At 37.5% G+C, this 16,199-nt stretch overlaps 1 protein-coding gene across 3 annotated transcripts in view; it reads left to right on the top strand.

Moving 5' to 3' along the window:
- Nucleotides 1–16,199, top strand: part of ZFYVE9 (zinc finger FYVE-type containing 9) — a 201,742-nt gene that overhangs the window by 116,263 nt on the left and 69,280 nt on the right. For 2 of the 3 annotated variants that reach the window (XM_021096646.1, XM_021096647.1), the window contains exons 5-8: nt 4,239–4,338; nt 6,737–6,913; nt 8,513–8,682; nt 14,479–14,599. In XM_021096646.1, the coding sequence (XP_020952305.1) occupies nt 4,239–4,338; nt 6,737–6,913; nt 8,513–8,682; nt 14,479–14,599 (568 nt within the window). The remainder of the gene's footprint in view (nt 1–4,238; nt 4,339–6,736; nt 6,914–8,512; nt 8,683–14,478; nt 14,600–16,199) is intronic. The other variant, XM_021096648.1, reaches the window with a different exon arrangement.

The raw sequence follows: 16,199 nt of genomic DNA, 5'->3' as shown, positions 1-16,199 counted from the left end.
AAAAAAGCCCTATTTCTATCCATCTTTCATCCTCTAATTTGACTACCACTTTTCCATGTCAGTCAGTACACGCAGACTACCTCATTCTTTTTTTTTTTCTTTTTCCTCTTTTTAGGGTTGCACCTTCAGAATATGGACGTTCCCAGGCTAGGGGTAGAATCAGAGCTACAGCTGCTGGCCTACGCCACAGCTACAGCAACGTGGGATCTAAGCTGCGTCTGTGACCTGCACCACAGCTCACAGCAATGCCAGATCTTTGACCCACTAAACAAGGCCAGGGGTTGAACCCAATCCTCATGGACGCTAGTCGGATTCATTTCCACTGTGCCGTAACAGGAACTCTGAGATAATTCTTACAGACATCTCTTTGCACATGGGGGTTTTTTTGTAGGATAAATTATGAAACTTGTATATACTGAGTCATAAATAAACACTTAAAAATTTTAAAGATATTGTTAAATTAACCTTCTGATATGCTGTATCAGCAGGATACGAGAAAAAGTTCCTCTTTTATCTAAGCCTTCTCCATCATTGGATAATATCAGTTAAAAAATAAAGCTTTGCCTGTATCCTATAATATCTCATTCTTTTAATTTTGTCACAAGTAATATTTAGTATGTCTTTATTTATTGGCAATTTTATTTAATTTTCTGTGAATTTATCTCTGTGAGTTCTTTGCCCATTTTTGGAGGCATTTTTATTTTTCTTATTAGTTTATAAAGCACTTTGTATGTTACGATTTTAGCCCTTCCTTTGTCCATTGTATATAATACTAATATTTTATCCCATCTGAAACTTTTTCTTTTAGATGCTATTGCTAATGGAAGTATTCTGTGATTTCCTTTGCAGATTGTTCATTACTAGTATGTATAGAAATACAACTGATTATTGTTGACTTTGTACCCTGCAACTTTGCTGAATTCATTTATTCTAATAAATTTTTTATGGAATCTTTAGGGTTTTCTATATTCAAAATCATATCTGCAAACAGAGGTAATTTTACTTCTTCCTTTCTAATTTGAATGCCCCTTATTTCTTTTCTTTTTCTTTCCTTTTTGCTTTTTAGGGCCGTACTTGTGGCATATGGAAGTTCCCAAGCCAGGAGTTGAATTCGAGCTACAGCTGTGGCCTACGCGACAGCCACAGCAATGCAGGATCCAAGCCATGTCTGCAACCCACACCCCAGCTCATGGCAATGCAAGGTCCTCAACCCACTGAGCAGGTCCTCATTGGTAATAGGTTCGTTACTGCTGAGCCACAGTGAGAGCCCCCCTTTTATTTCTTTTTCTTGCCCAGTTACTCTGACTAGAACTTCTAATATTGTGTTGAATAGAAGAGGTGAAGGCAGGCATCCTTGCCTTATTCCTAATCTTAGAGGAGAAGTTTTCAACCTTTTACCTTTGATTATGTTGTTTGCTGTGGGTTTTTCATATATGGCTTTTATTATGATATGATACTTTCCTTCTAATTCTAGTTTTTTGAGTGTTTTTATTATGAAAGTGAATTTTGTCAGATGCTTTTTCTCTATTAATTGAGATGATCACATGTTTTTTCTTTTTCATTCTGTTAATGTGTATTAACATTGATTTTTTTTTTATGTTTATCTATGCCAAATTTATTCTTGGTCCTCTCTGTTCCACCTCCCCCCAGATCTGATCATGTATTTCTCCTTGTTTTTGGTCTTTTTAGAGCCACACCCGAGGCATATGGAAGTTCCCAGGCTAGGGGTTGAATTGGAGCTGTAACCACTGGCCTCTGCCACAGCCACGCAGGATCTGAGCTGCATCAGTGACCTTCACCACAGCTCACGGCAACACCAGGCCCTTAACCCACTGAGCGAGGGCAGGGATCATCGAACCTGCGTCCTCATGGATGCTAGTCAGATTTGTTTCCAATGAGCCATGCTGGGAACTCCATGACCATGTATTTCTCTTTGATTAAACATTTAAGTGTTCAATTAAAAGATCAAAGCTATTAATACAACCTAAAGAACCTTTGCTTTGTCTGGCCTCATCTTCTTCCATGCATCCCTTAACCTTCTGGGCCTCTAGCCACCTTAACTCTTTTTAAAAGTTTCTTGAAAGAGCCATGTAATGACCCCGAAGGAACCTTTGCATGTAGTGTTTCCTCTGCTTATTACTGTCTCTTTCCTTGGTACCATTTTATGCATAGAAAACTTTTACCTATGCTTCAGATTTTATCTCTTGTCATTTCCTAGGTACAATCTTCCCTGACCCTGCCAATCTAGGTAAAGCTTAGATTACGTGATCTTTTTTTTATCTTGTACTTCTTTTGAAGGAAGAAATTTTACATCCACTTGTGTAATGATGCAACTTTATATTGTAACCTCTATAGACTGTGAATTCCATAAAAGCAAGGGCCATATATACATCTGTTTTGTTCACTGCCATGCCCAGTGGGGTGGCCTAATGCCCAGTACTTAATCAGGGCTCAAATAGTTGTGGAATAAATGAGTGAAGGCTTCTTGGTTTTACTTCTTGATTAGAAAGATTATTGAAGCATTTCAAGAAGATTAACATAATTCAGTTTACTCTTTAAAATGTTCTGTTATTTAGTATTTATGGAAAAGCTGAATAGGAAGTATACATCTGAAGATTTGGAGGACAAATGATCTTCTAGGACTCACAGAATAAAAGGCTTGAATAAATCAGCATAGGATGGAGAGGAAGAGATGGGATTTGGGGAGAACCATTTAAGGGAGAACCAACAGGACTTAATGACTAACAGGATGTGGTCATAGTGTTGGAGAAGGAAAAGTCAAGCCCCAAAATACATGAATTGTATGAGGCGGTTAAGAACAGAGCCTTTGGGAGTTCCTGCTGTGGCACAGTGGGTTAAGAATCTGATGTCTCTAGAGGTGCAGGTTCAATCCCTGGCTTGGCATGGTGCATTAAGGATCTGGTGTTGCTGCAACTGTGGTGTAGGTTGCAGCTGTGGCTTGAATTCAGTCCCTGACGTGGGAACTTTGATATGCCAAGCATGCAGCCGCAAAAGAAAAACAAACAAACAAAGAACAGCCTTTGGAGGCTTATTACATAACTTACTAGCTATGTGACTGAGCCATTTGTTTCACATTTATTTATTTAACTCTGGTAATTATAAATGAATGCCTTCATAGAGTTTATGAGGTTAAATGAGATAAAACACATATGGAAAGTGCCTAGTATTCCTACAGTTTGCTGTAAACATGAACAAGTCATTTAACCATCCAAATTTAGTTTCCTCTGATAGAAAATAAGGATAATATATTCCCTTTTCTCCCTCTATCACAGAGTTACTTTGTGAATGTGAAACCTCTGAAAACTGTAAATTTATCATCATGGTAACTAGGTTTATTAGTAATACTTGGAAGAAAAAATGGTTTCTCTCACTTTATCTTTAAAAGGACCTCATCTCTTGGTTCGTTTTGGTAAGATATAGGATACGTCTTGGCCCTTAAAACTGGATTAGTAAAATTTACCCTCTTGGGAACATCTTTCTGTTTGTATGATGCTGTCTGTGATGAGGGAACTAATGAATTCTCAAGAAAATAAATCATGATAGGGAGCTACTTAGATTCTTTTTGCCTTTGTGGAAAAGAAAAGTAAAATTATCAAGAGCCAACCCTGGAAAGTGGAATTAAGGTGCTGGAAGTTGGCATGACCAATTTTTGGTTACCTGTTCTGATTGCCCGTAGCTGGGGCTGTGCTTATTTTTATGATTGAGTTGTGTATTTTGATCTTTCCTGGCCTTCATAACAAACCAGTGAAAACAGCTGGTATAATTTTTATTCTACCCATAAAGATAGTTTTAAAAAGCAGAGAAAGTTAAAACGCAGAATTCCCAGTCTTTATTTTACCTGCTATATTGCCTTTTCAAACAGAAATAACAGATGTTACTATTGTAAACACCCATGTTGTGGGATGTTTGTTGTCTATAGGAATTTTGCCTGAGGACAGCTTAGATTTTTTTTCTCCTGCTATGTAGTTGTGTAATCTTGGCTGCGATTTTTATTTTCAGCCAACACCTTCACTTTGCTTATTGCTGACAGATGTGTTAATCTCATTCTTGCTTTTGAATTGGGTCTTGTACTCAGTTTCCTCAACTACATTTTCCTTTGAAGTTTTGGTGTTACACTAGACTAGACAGGTTTCCTGTCAGTCAGTGTTGGTCAGTATTGGTTTGCTTCCTTTTATACTGTGATCCTAAGTAAATTTAGTATGTTCTTTTTCCTGCAGGTTTTCTGTGCTTCCTGTTGTAGCCTGAAATGTAAACTGTTATACATGGATAGAAAGGAAGCTAGAGTATGTGTAATCTGCCATTCAGTGCTAATGAATGGTAAGTATTAAAACAGGTTATTGAGACAGAACAGGAGAATTCCTATGAAAAGGCTGTTGTTTTATTTCTGCCTTGCTCCGTGAGTTGTTCACCTTCTCAAGTGTCATAAATTTAACTGAAAAATTCAAAAAATCTTAGCATTTTAGAATTCCTATGTCTAATTTAATGAATAAATGCTAAAATCAGGTAAGTTGCAGGAAGATTGGAAATTCTTGCAGAAATCTGGTGCTGTATGGCTGTTAATTTTTCTGTGAAATGATTGGAGTGGGAGAAGGTAGGCTACTATTGATCATTTAGATGAGGAAATATTAAATTGGGCTGAGATTTTCCTTTCCAGAGATGCTATCTCTTTCTAGGGAATATCATAATAACTTAGAATATATTCTTATTAACACCTAGATTCACTCACCTTGTTAAAATTTTAGAGTCTAGGATCAAATAAAAATTGCATTTTTCTATCAGTTATTACCTTAACACTACTTAGATTTATTATAAGTATAATGGTTTTGAATTTACTTATGTGGTAAAAGAATATGGCCAAGAGAAGGTAAATAGAGCTTATCGAGTGTTCATCTTTTGTGGGACTGGAAATGCATCCAAGGCATTTTAGTTAAAACACAAACAAAAAAACGCCAGAGTGTTCTTCTAAGAGATACAATAGAATTGATCAGGCTACGGTATTTTCTCTTTGAGTGCATCTTTGTACAGTTGCCAGAATAGTTACTAAGAGACATAAAATATTGAACTTGGACACCACTGCCGCCTGTGCCAGGGTAGTATGTCTCCTGGAGGCTAAAACTTATCTGCTCAAGGCCCCTCCTGCTCTGTGTGTCTGCGTTGCTGTAGTGATGTTTCCCTGTCGCTGGCTTATTAACCTATTGCATGTCAGTTAATCTAATCTGTTCTAATTTCCTGTGATCCACCCAATTTCCTCCCATTTCTGAATTCTTATAATTTTGATCAAATATGAATTCATTCTCTTTACTCTTATGGATCATTTTTCAGACGATGGTTATTTCACTCTGTGGCTCAATTGATGATTTTTATTCCCGCTTTCGTTTTCAGATATTTATCCACAGATAAGAGCATGCTGCTTAATTACAGTACCTAACACCTCTTTTATTTGATGAGGTCTTCCAACTTGATAGCTTTTTTTTTTCCTAACTTGACATAGCTAAAGATGAAGGAAATGGCAGAGGATTCATATGGAATACCCACTTTTTATTAAGCCAAGGATGCCCCTAATACGGGATCCTCTAATCTACTTTTCCTGGTTTTTCCAGCGTCTTTTCTCTCGCATGGCTTAGCCTGGTCTTTTACTGAATATTTAATTTGATGCTTTTCAGTGTTCCCTATCCCTTTTCCCTTTCTCCTTTTCTCTTCCTTCCCTCTTCCTGCCAGTGCTTTCAAAGGAACATAGCTGTTGTTTCTAGCTTTGTCCTGCAGTTTGGAGGCAATAAATATTCAAAATCTTACGGATCATTCTTTGATGTAAAACGAGATTTTTAAAAAGATGCTCCCCAAATTGGGTGGTTTCTATTCTTGGGCATGTGATAGTACCTGAACCTAGAAAATAAAATTTATATTTTTGATTTCTGTAGCATCTTTCATCCTATTTACTTTAAAGGTAGTTTTTGATATATCAGTATTTAGTTATTAAAATTATAGAATATGCAGAATCTTAACACATTTGTGATCACTCATATTGGTTGATGGCACTTACATGATATTGGCACATTTTCATGTTCAAATGGGTCCTGTACTTTTGAGACACACCAAAGATGTGAAATGGTTGTTTTTGCTGGATACTTTTATACAGGGTAATGATTGCATAAAAGAAGAATTCACAAAAATGTTGAGATGTGTTCTCCTGAGCTTTAGGCTTCAGAATTTTTCAAATGAGGCTTTTACCTCAACTAAGAAGAGCCTAAAAGTCTAGAAATGAAACAGAAAATATTATGCAGTGGGGTTTTGCTGTTTTAGCCCCTGATTTTGATTTCTGATAGACTTCTATAAAATGCATTGATTATTAAACTGTCCTGCCCACCAAAAATGTCTCAGTGCTCTCTGAGTTACAAATTTATTTGTTTTAATCCATCTTAAGTGAATGTTTGGTCTCCTTTAAAGAAACCAGGGGCCTAGTCATTAACCTCAGACTGATTTGCTATCAGTCTGTGTCAGAAGTGTCATGTAATTCTTATTTGTTGCTTCCAAATAGTTTACTTAACTACATAGCCTCCTTTGTTGAATAATACCTGCCAATACCTTCACTAGCTGGAGGAGAGACATACTGTGAATGTTAATGTGGAGGAACTACATTATTTATCCAGTATTGTGGAGGTCTCGATGTCCATATTTTGCAATCCATTCACATTGATTGTGTCTGTATTTGCTTTAGCTCAAGCCTGGGAGAACATGATGAGTGCCTCAAGCCAGAGCCCTAACCCTAACAATCCTGCTGAATACTGTTCTACTATCCCTCCCTTGCAGCAAGCTCAGGCCTCAGGAGCCCTGAGCTCTCCACCTCCCACTGTGATGGTACCTGTGGGAGTTTTAAAGCACCCTGGAGCAGAAGGTAGGGGATCGTGTGCTATTCTCTCTCTTTTTCCTCACCAAGTTCCTCTGAAAAGGTGCTGATGTGATTTTACAGCACAAGTCTTTAAACACTGCAGAGAAGTCCCTGTGAGTGATTATTGAAGTGGAAGAACAAGGTGAGAAATGTATTGAGACTATTTCTGGGCAGGTAAAGAATAACACTGTGTTGCCTGATATTTTGGAGGCACCCCTAAAATATGCCAATACCCTCTCCAATTTAAGAATGGAGTAATTACTTTGTTTCTACTTGAAGAGTTTAGAATTTGAAGTCAGCCTGCAAAATCCTAGCCTCATGCCTACCTTAGTGTTCTTTGTAGGAGTTTAGTAAGTGATGAAAATGAGAATTCTTTTTTCTAATCAGCCCATTCTAGTATTGCTTTTTGGAATAGATATTGCCATTTTGTCTTTTTATTTTTAATCTGTCCATATAAAAATATGAAAATACTGTGGCAGATACACAGACCTTTATAAAATGCAAAACTTTAATTCTGATTGTGTCATGTGATAGGTAGAAAATTTCAGGCTCAACTTGAGTTTGTTCTGTCTTTTTGATTGTGATACTGTCAGATGAAAGGCACTTGTAAGTTCAGAGAATTATCAATAGTAAAAATAATTATATTTCCTTAAAATGACCTTGTCAAGATGTTTCCCTTGATAATTAAAATCTGTCTTCTTTCATTAATTTTATATCTTTTTGTCTAATAATATTCCCTTCCCCCTTGCAAAATAGCCCTCCTCCCCATTTGAAGATCAGAAACTTCTATTGACATTATCATATTCTTTCCCATTTCCCCTTCTTTCAGATCATCGCTTAGTCATACTCCTTGTATTTTTATGTGCTTAGGCTTTCTTTTTCAAAATCTTTATTCTCTTTACTTCATTTGTCATTTTTGTTGTTCTTCCCTAGTCTCTCTTTGTTTTGGCCGTTTGAATTGATTTCCAAAATAGATTTAAAGAGATCATTTCATCAGACTGAGTTTTCCAGCTTTTCCCTGTCCTTTTACTAAAATACAGACTACTTTTGCACTACCAGATCAGTCTTTTTCTTCGTCAGTTATACTTTAGCCAAAGATCTGGTCAGTTTGCGTTCCAATTCTTACATATCTGTGCTGACTCTTCTTTCATTAATTAATAATTCTTCAACATTCTTCCGGAAATCTTTTGCTACAATATCACTTTTCCAGGTATTTTATTCCTCATACTTTTAGGAGCTGTGACTGTCTATTGCTAGATATTTTCCCTCTGGTATTAGTTTATTTCCTAGGTACTTCAAACACTTTCCTTAGTTTCTCTATCAGTGATATGGGACAGAGTATTGACATAGCCATAGGCGTATTTAATATTTTAAACCAAAATGTTTTAAATCTTTACATGTAAATTATAGAAGTAAAGAATATACTTAAATGTGTATTCCTATTCATTTATAACCACTTATATACAATTACAGTTACATTTATAATTATAAAATGATAAATGGTGATTTCTTTGTACATCTGGAATTGGTGACCTTCTCTTCTTTGATGTTAGAAACCCTTCCACTGTCACAGTGATGCCTGTTTTATTTTTCTGGCTCCTCAAGTGGCTCAGCCCAGAGAGCAGAGGCGAGTTTGGTTTGCTGATGGGATCTTGCCTAATGGAGAAGTTGCTGATGCAGCCAAATTAACCATGAATGGAACTTCCTCTGCAGGAACCCTGGCTGTGTCACATGACCCAGTCAAGCCAGTAACTACCAGTCCCCTACCAGCAGAGGTAAGAAAACAAAAAGAGCAACTTAAAGTGAGTACTTAACTTTACTCAACATTGTGCTGCTTCTGTCTTGCCTTTTTCTTTTTTTCTTTTCTTTTTTTTTTGTCTTTTTGCCATTTCTTGGGCCGCTCCGGTGGCATATGGAGGTTCTCAGGCTAGGGTTCCAGTCGGAGCTGTAGCCGCCAGCCTACGCCAAAGCCACAGCAATATGGGATCTGATCCGCGTCTGCAACCTACACCACAGCTCACACAACGCCAGATCCTTAACCCACTGAGCAAGGACAGGGATTGAACCCGAAACCTCATGGTTCCTAGTCGGATTCGTTAACCACTGCGCCATAATGGGAACTCCTGTCTTTCCTTTTTCTAAGTTGAGTGATCTTTCTGTGGAACTCTATAGACTTCAGATACAGTTTAGTGTATGTGTGTGTGCATGCTTGTGTATGTGTGTTGGGGTGAAGTAAATGTTGCAAAATCAGTTCTTGTTTGTTCTATATTTGGATTTTTTTTTTTTTTCCAGGAGAAAGATTCTTATAAAGGTTGTTTTCAGGTGAGCTCAGCGTACTGCTGTAGCTAGAGGTTGTGCTAGAGAGAATCCTGGCCCCTTGATATGTTGGTTTTCAAAGCATATTTCCCCAGGTTCTGTGGTAGCCTCTAGGGAGTAGCCATGGTGAGGAAGGGCCAGGCAATGTGAGGTGGCTGAGGAGTCCTATTCCTTTGTCTTCAACCTGAGCATCCCAACTTTTTTTCTGGTCTACCTGTAGTGTTTCTACATAAGACTTTTAAAAAGAATTCCAAAGCCTAAAAATAAGTTGAAAAACTTAATGGAAGGGGAGTGCCTGTTGTGGCTCACAGGGTTAAGAACCTGACATAGTGCCAGTGAGGATGCATGTTCGATCCCTAGCCTTGCTCAGTGGGTTAAGGATGCATCGTTGCAGTGAGCTGCAGCACAGGTCATAGATGTAGCTCAGATCCTGAGTTGCTATGGCTGTGACATACGCCTGCAGCTGCAGCTCTGATTCAACCCCGAGCCTGGGAACTTCCCTATGTTTCAGGTGCAGCCCTAAAAATAAAGAAAAAAAGAGAGACTTAATGGATGAAAGACTCCTACCATTTACCTAAGGAAACTAGCTCAGACTGTGTTATAATGTTTAGTTTGACTCTGTAGGATATACTGGTCACAATTTGGTGCTAATTTTCAGAAAGGGACAAATACCAGCTACATTTTTTTCAAGTCAGTAGAGAATAGAACCACCTAAGACCATAATTAGAAAGTATACACATCAGATTGTTTATACTGTGGGTCTCTTTCTTATCACTGATTGCCTCCTTGAATGTGGTGGTCAAGAATATAATAAGGTGATTAAATCTAGCTAAGTTTGTAGGTCTGTCTTTTTTATTTTTATTTATTTATTTATTTTTGGGGCCATGCCCACAGCATGTGGAAGTTCCCAGGCTAGGGATTAAATCAGAGCTATAGCCACTGGCCTACACCACAGGCACAGCAATGTGGGATCCAAGCCGTGTCTGCGACCTACACCACAGCTCATGGCAATGTTGGATCCTTAACCCACTGAGTGAGGCCAGGGATCGAAGCTACATCTTCATGGAAACTAATCGGATTCATTTCTGCTGCGCCACAATGGGAACTCCCTTCCTCTAATTGTTTATGTGGAAAAATTTCAAATAAAAAAGTTGCAAGAATAATGCAGTGAACACCCAAACATTCTTTACCGATTGTTACCATTTTGCCACATTTACATTATACCCCCGCCATAGACTTTTTTTTGATGAACCATTTGAGGGTTAGTTGCCCTTTATTACTTAATACTTCGGCTTGTGTTTTCCAAGAACAAGTCATTTTCTTACATAAGTACAATTATATGAGAAAGAAATTTCACATGTAATTCTGTTATCAAATATATAGTCCATATTCAAATATTCCCAGTTGTCCCATGACGTTCTTTATTCTTTTATTTATACACAAGTGCACATATATAAATAAGGTTTTTAATTAAGTTTTTTTTTTTTTTAATTAGGTTCCCACTGTGGTGTAGTGGGTTAAGAATCTGACTGCAGCAGCTTGGGTCCCTGCAGAGGTGTGGGTTTGATCCCTGGCCCAGTGAAGTGGGCTCAAGGATCAGGCCTTGTGACACCTGTGGCATAGGTCACAGCTGCAGCTTGGGTTTAGTCCCTGGCCCAGGAACTTCCATGTGCTATGGGTACAGCCATAAAAAAAACAGATCCCATCAAAGGCTCACAGTTGTATTTAGTTCTTATGTTTCTTTGGTTTTCTTTAATGTAGACCATTTCTCCCACTTTTTTTTTTTTTTTAACTTTCACATCCTGAACATTTTTGAAGCGTCCAGGCCGTGTTTGGCGTAAAGTTCTTAATTTGTGTTTGTCTATTTTTTCCCTCATGATTAGTTTCAGATAAACATTTTTGGCAAGAATAATACTGCATAAGTGATGGTCCTTTCTTTTTTCTTTTTCTTTTTTCTTTTTTTTGGCTTTTTAGGATGACACCCACGGCATTTGGAAGTTACCAGGCTAGGGATCAAATCGGAGCTATAGCTCCAGCCTATGCCACAGTCATAGCAACTCAGGATCCGAGCTGCATCTGCGACATACACCACAGCTCATGGCAACACTGGATCCCCAACCCACTGAGCAAGGCCAGGGATCAAACCCGCATCCTCATGGATACTAGTCAGATTCGTTTCTGCTGCGCCAGGATGGGAACTCCCTTTTTCTTTTTTTTGTGATGGTCATTTCTTAATGGAACACATTAAGATGTATTAGTTTAATAATTGGTTAAATTGATGTCTTCTGTGTTTCCTTCTCTACTACAAAATTAGCTTTTTCTCTTTGCAATTAAAAAGTTATGAAGGGTGATGCTTTGAGACTGTGAGTGTCCTGTTCCTCTGTAATCTTTTCGCCAGTGATCTTGCTGGGCTTTGACAATTCTTGCCTCAGACAGTTATAACTATAGTGTTTATGCAGTGATGACTTTTTTCTGTTAAGCTTCTTAAATTATCTCCTAAATCTCTTAAATTATATGGTAGGTTCTTGAAAGAGAAATTTTGAATGAACGAGGAAGCTCTAGTGAATGAATATAATATATATCCATGCATAGAGAGAGACACACATACTCATGTGGCCACCACTCAGGAGAAGATAAACAGAACATTTCCATCACTCTAGAATGTTCCTTCATGCCCTTTTTCTGTCAGTAGCTGCCTCCTTTCCCCCAAGGTAACCATTATTCTAACTTGTATCACCATGGATTAGTTTTGCCTGTTTTGGGATTTCATACAAATGGAAATATATAGAATACAGTGTTTTGTGCCTAGCTTCTTAAAGTGTAATACTTATGAGATTTATCCCTGTTGTATGCATCAAAAGTGAATATTTTTTATTGCTGAGTAATAGTCCATCATATGACTATACCACAGTTTCTGTTTTCCTATTAATGGACATTTGGATTGTCTCCAAACTTTGGCTGTTTGAATAAAGCTGTTACAAATATTTATATACATGTTAAACAGTTTTTATATGCTTGTCCTTTAACTTTTTTAAAGCTTCCTTTTTTTAAATTGAAGTACTATTGATTTACAATGTTGTGTTAGTTTCTGGTATAGCAAAATGATTCAGTTATATATATATATATACATAACACACATACATATATATACACACACACATACATATAGTTATATTCTTTTTCAGATTCTTTTCTGTCATTGGTTATTACAAGATACTGAATATAGTTCCTTGTGCTATGCCATAGGAGCCCGTTGTTTATCTGTTTTATATAAAGTAGTGTGTATCTCTTAATCCCAAACTCCTAATTTATCCCTTCCCTGCCATTTCCCTTTTGTAACCAAGGGGAAATTTGTTTTCTTTTTCTTTTTTTTTGCTCTTTCTAGGGCCGCTACCACGGCATATGGAGATTCCCAGGCTAGGGGTCTAATCAGAGCTGTAGCCGCCGGCCTACACCACAGCCACAACAACACCAGATCCGAGCTGAGTCTGTGACCTACACCACAGCTCACGGCAACGCTGGATCCTTAACCCACTCACTGAGCGAGGCCAAGGATTGAGCCCGCAACCTCCTGGTTCCTAGTTGGATTTGTTAACCACTGAGCCATGATGGGAACTCCTGAAAGTTTGTTTTCTGTGTCTGTGAGTCTTTTTCTGTTTTGGAAATAAGTTCGTTTGTGTAATTTTTTTTTGGATTCCATGTATAAGTGTTTATCATATGATATTTATCTGACTTCACTTAGTATGATAATCTCTTTCATCCATGTTGCTGCAAATGGCATTATTTTGTTCTTTTTTATGGCTGATTAATATTCCATTAATCTTCTTTGTCCATTCATCTGTTGGCGGATGCTTAGGTTGCTTCCATGTCTTAGCTGTTGTAAATAGTACTTAAAGCTTCTTTTTCTTAAGTTATGAAGAATATAGAGAGTAGAGACTAACTTTAATAGATCTTTGAGCATGCTCTATTAAATTAATTAAGTGGATTTAGCCCCACTCAAAATGTATTTTGCAACATTATACTTTATTAAGTGTAGTTAATATGGTCTTCATATTAAGGCAAAGAAAAATAAACTTGAAGTTTAATTCTGTTACATAGTAGACAAAAACTATATTTTATCAAAGTTAATTTTGTCTTATGTTAGTAAAATATACCTAACATAAAATCTGTGATTTTTAACCATTTTTAGTTCCATTCATATTGTTATATAACCATCACCCCAAATTCTCAAAAGTTATTTTGAAAAAGCAGTATCAGTAAGACTTTAAGTAGATCTCAGTGCAGTAAAGGTTCAGAAATTACAAGGTAATACTGAAATTTTTCCACTGCAAGTTTTAAAAATATTTTCCCCTTGTGGCGCAGTGGTTAACGAATCCGACTGGGAACCATGAGGTTGCGGGTTCGGTCCCTACCCTTGCTCAGTGGGTTAACGATCCGGCGTTGCCATGAGCTGTGGTGTAGGTTGCAGATGCGGCTCGGATCCCGCGTTGCTGTGGCTCTGGCGTAGGGCGGTGGCTACAGCTCCGATTGGACCCCTAGCCTGGGAACCTCCATATGCCGCGGGAGCGGCCCAAAGAAACAGAAAAAAAAAAAAAAAAAAAAAAGACCAAATAAATAAATAGAAATGAAAAATTTTAAAAATATATATATTTTTCTCTTATAGAAAAAGAAACCTTGGAAAAGAAAGTTTTAACCCAGGTTACAAGGCCTTTTCCTTCATCACTATGATTTGATGATGCCAAAAGGAGAAACTATTCAATTAGAAATACTTTCATAGTATAAACCCAGTCCTTTTCGGAGTTCCCTTCATGGCGCAGTAGTTAACAAACCTGACTAGGATCTATGAGGATCTGGGTTCAATCCCTGGCCTCGCTTAGTGGGTTAGGGATCTGGCGTTGCCGTGAGCTGTGGTGTAGGTCTCAGATGCGGCTCAGATCCTATTGCTGTGACTGTGATGTAGGCTGGCAGCTGTAGCTCTGACTCAACCCCTAGCCTAGGAGCTTCCATATGCTGTGGGTGCGGCCCTAAAATAGCAAAAAAAAAATTTTTTTTAAATAAAAATAAATAAACCCAGTCCTTTGGGAAACCTCAGGTTCTTGAATATCTGTATTTTCAAAAAGGATAAATTCCAAATCTTCAGTTACATTCCCATTTGTAGTCTTGACTATATTGTGCAAAGTCTTATACTCTCTGTAATTAGAGTGCAAAGTCTTGAACTCTCTGTAATGCTCTCCTTACTAATTTGCTTTACCTAGGCGGATATTTCTCTCTTCTCTGGGAGTATAACTCAGGTTGGAAGTCCTGTTGGCAGTGCAATGAACCTTATTCCTGAAGATGGCCTTCCTCCCATTCTCATCTCCACTGGTGTAAAAGGAGGTATGTGGACTTAGACAGGGATGCTTATAGATGCCAAATGTTGCCTTCTAATTAAGGGAAGGAGATAGAATTCAAGTGATAACTGTCCTTCTCTTCTCCAGCCAAAAAAAAAAAAAAAAGTGACTACTCCATACCATGAAAAGCATTTTTGCTATTACTGATTATTTTAGAGAAGATATTTATGTGTTTATGTTATCATTTCATTTATTGGAAGGCTATAATATTTTTAATTGTAATATTAATGTAGCTTATTGGCATTTTTTTTTTACTTCAAAGCATATACTCTGAAGAGTTGCTTATAGTTCAAAGATTGGCCCACAAATACAGTCAACATTAACTTTTTGTTGAAGTATAATACACGTTTGGAAATGCACATGTAATAAGTGGAGAGCACTGAACTTGATTAGCAAAGTTACCGTTCAATGGAAAGAATGCTTATCTTTATGTGAAAGTTTCTTGTTAATAGATTCAGATCAGCATCCAGTCAGTACATTTTCAGGAGATGGGTTATCAGTAATCTCGCCTCAGTAATATCCTAGTCTTCTACCTGGTCTCCTTGCCTTCAGTCTTTCTCTCCTTTATTTAATCTTCCACACTGGTGCCCATTGTCTCTTTAAACATAGATGTTATCATATATTGTTCTTGCTTAGAAAATTCAATGGGCTTACATCGCCTTCAGTATAAATTATTTACCTTGGCATGCAGTGTTCCTTTGTAGATTTATCTCAGCTATTTCTCTGACTTTATTTCTGACCAACATGCCAGTACTTTACATACATACTGTAGATTATACACTGTTTTCTGAATAGTCACATTTCATGCTTCCATGCTTTTCTTGTGCTGTAGAAAAGTGGGAAGAAAATGGACTTCAGAGCTGGACAAACCTGACTTTTATTCCAAGTACCATTCCATTCTAGCCATATGGGCAAGTCCTCTATCTTCTCTGAATCTCTTTCATAGCTTAAAAAGAAAAAAAAATTACGTAACTACACCTACTTAAGTGTCATGTGAATATTAAATCAGATTTTTGTATTTGAAAGTACATAGCTAGAAAATTGGTAAAAAAGGCATGTAATTAATATTTTTTATTATCTTCCTTTTCTCTGTCTAGAATAGAATATTCTCCTATACCTAGACTCCTTGAATAACTCCCCAAGCTTTTAAAATGCATGTAAATGGAAATCTTCTCTGAATCTGCCTCAGCTGTCTTTGTCGTAGTGTTTCACATCCTTACCTCTGTTCAAATAGAAATTCTTAGAGACTGTTACTATATTAACACATTTTTCATTGTAATTTAGATACTTCATAGGTCTGATTCTTTGACTGAGAGGATGAGGTCATGCAGTCTAAATTCATGTTCGTTGTTTTCTGCTCCCAACATGGTGCTGGGCCTCTAGCAGTCTCTCAGCTGTGTTGGCTGAATGTATCTTACTGTCAAATCCAGCTTGGGGAGTTCCTGTTGTGGCTCAGTGGTTAACAAACCCAACTAGTATCCATGAGGACTTGGGTTTGATCCCTGGCCTCACTCAGTGGGTTAAGGATCTGGTTTGCTATGAGCTGTGGTGTAGATCGAAGACACGGCATGGGTCCCGCATTGCTG

This window comes from Sus scrofa, chromosome 6, assembly GCF_000003025.6.
Source record: "Sus scrofa isolate TJ Tabasco breed Duroc chromosome 6, Sscrofa11.1, whole genome shotgun sequence".
Taxonomy (NCBI): Eukaryota; Metazoa; Chordata; class Mammalia; order Artiodactyla; family Suidae; genus Sus; species Sus scrofa.
Note: the sequence above shows the minus strand (reverse complement) of the source record. Positions and strands in the feature narration are given on the sequence as shown.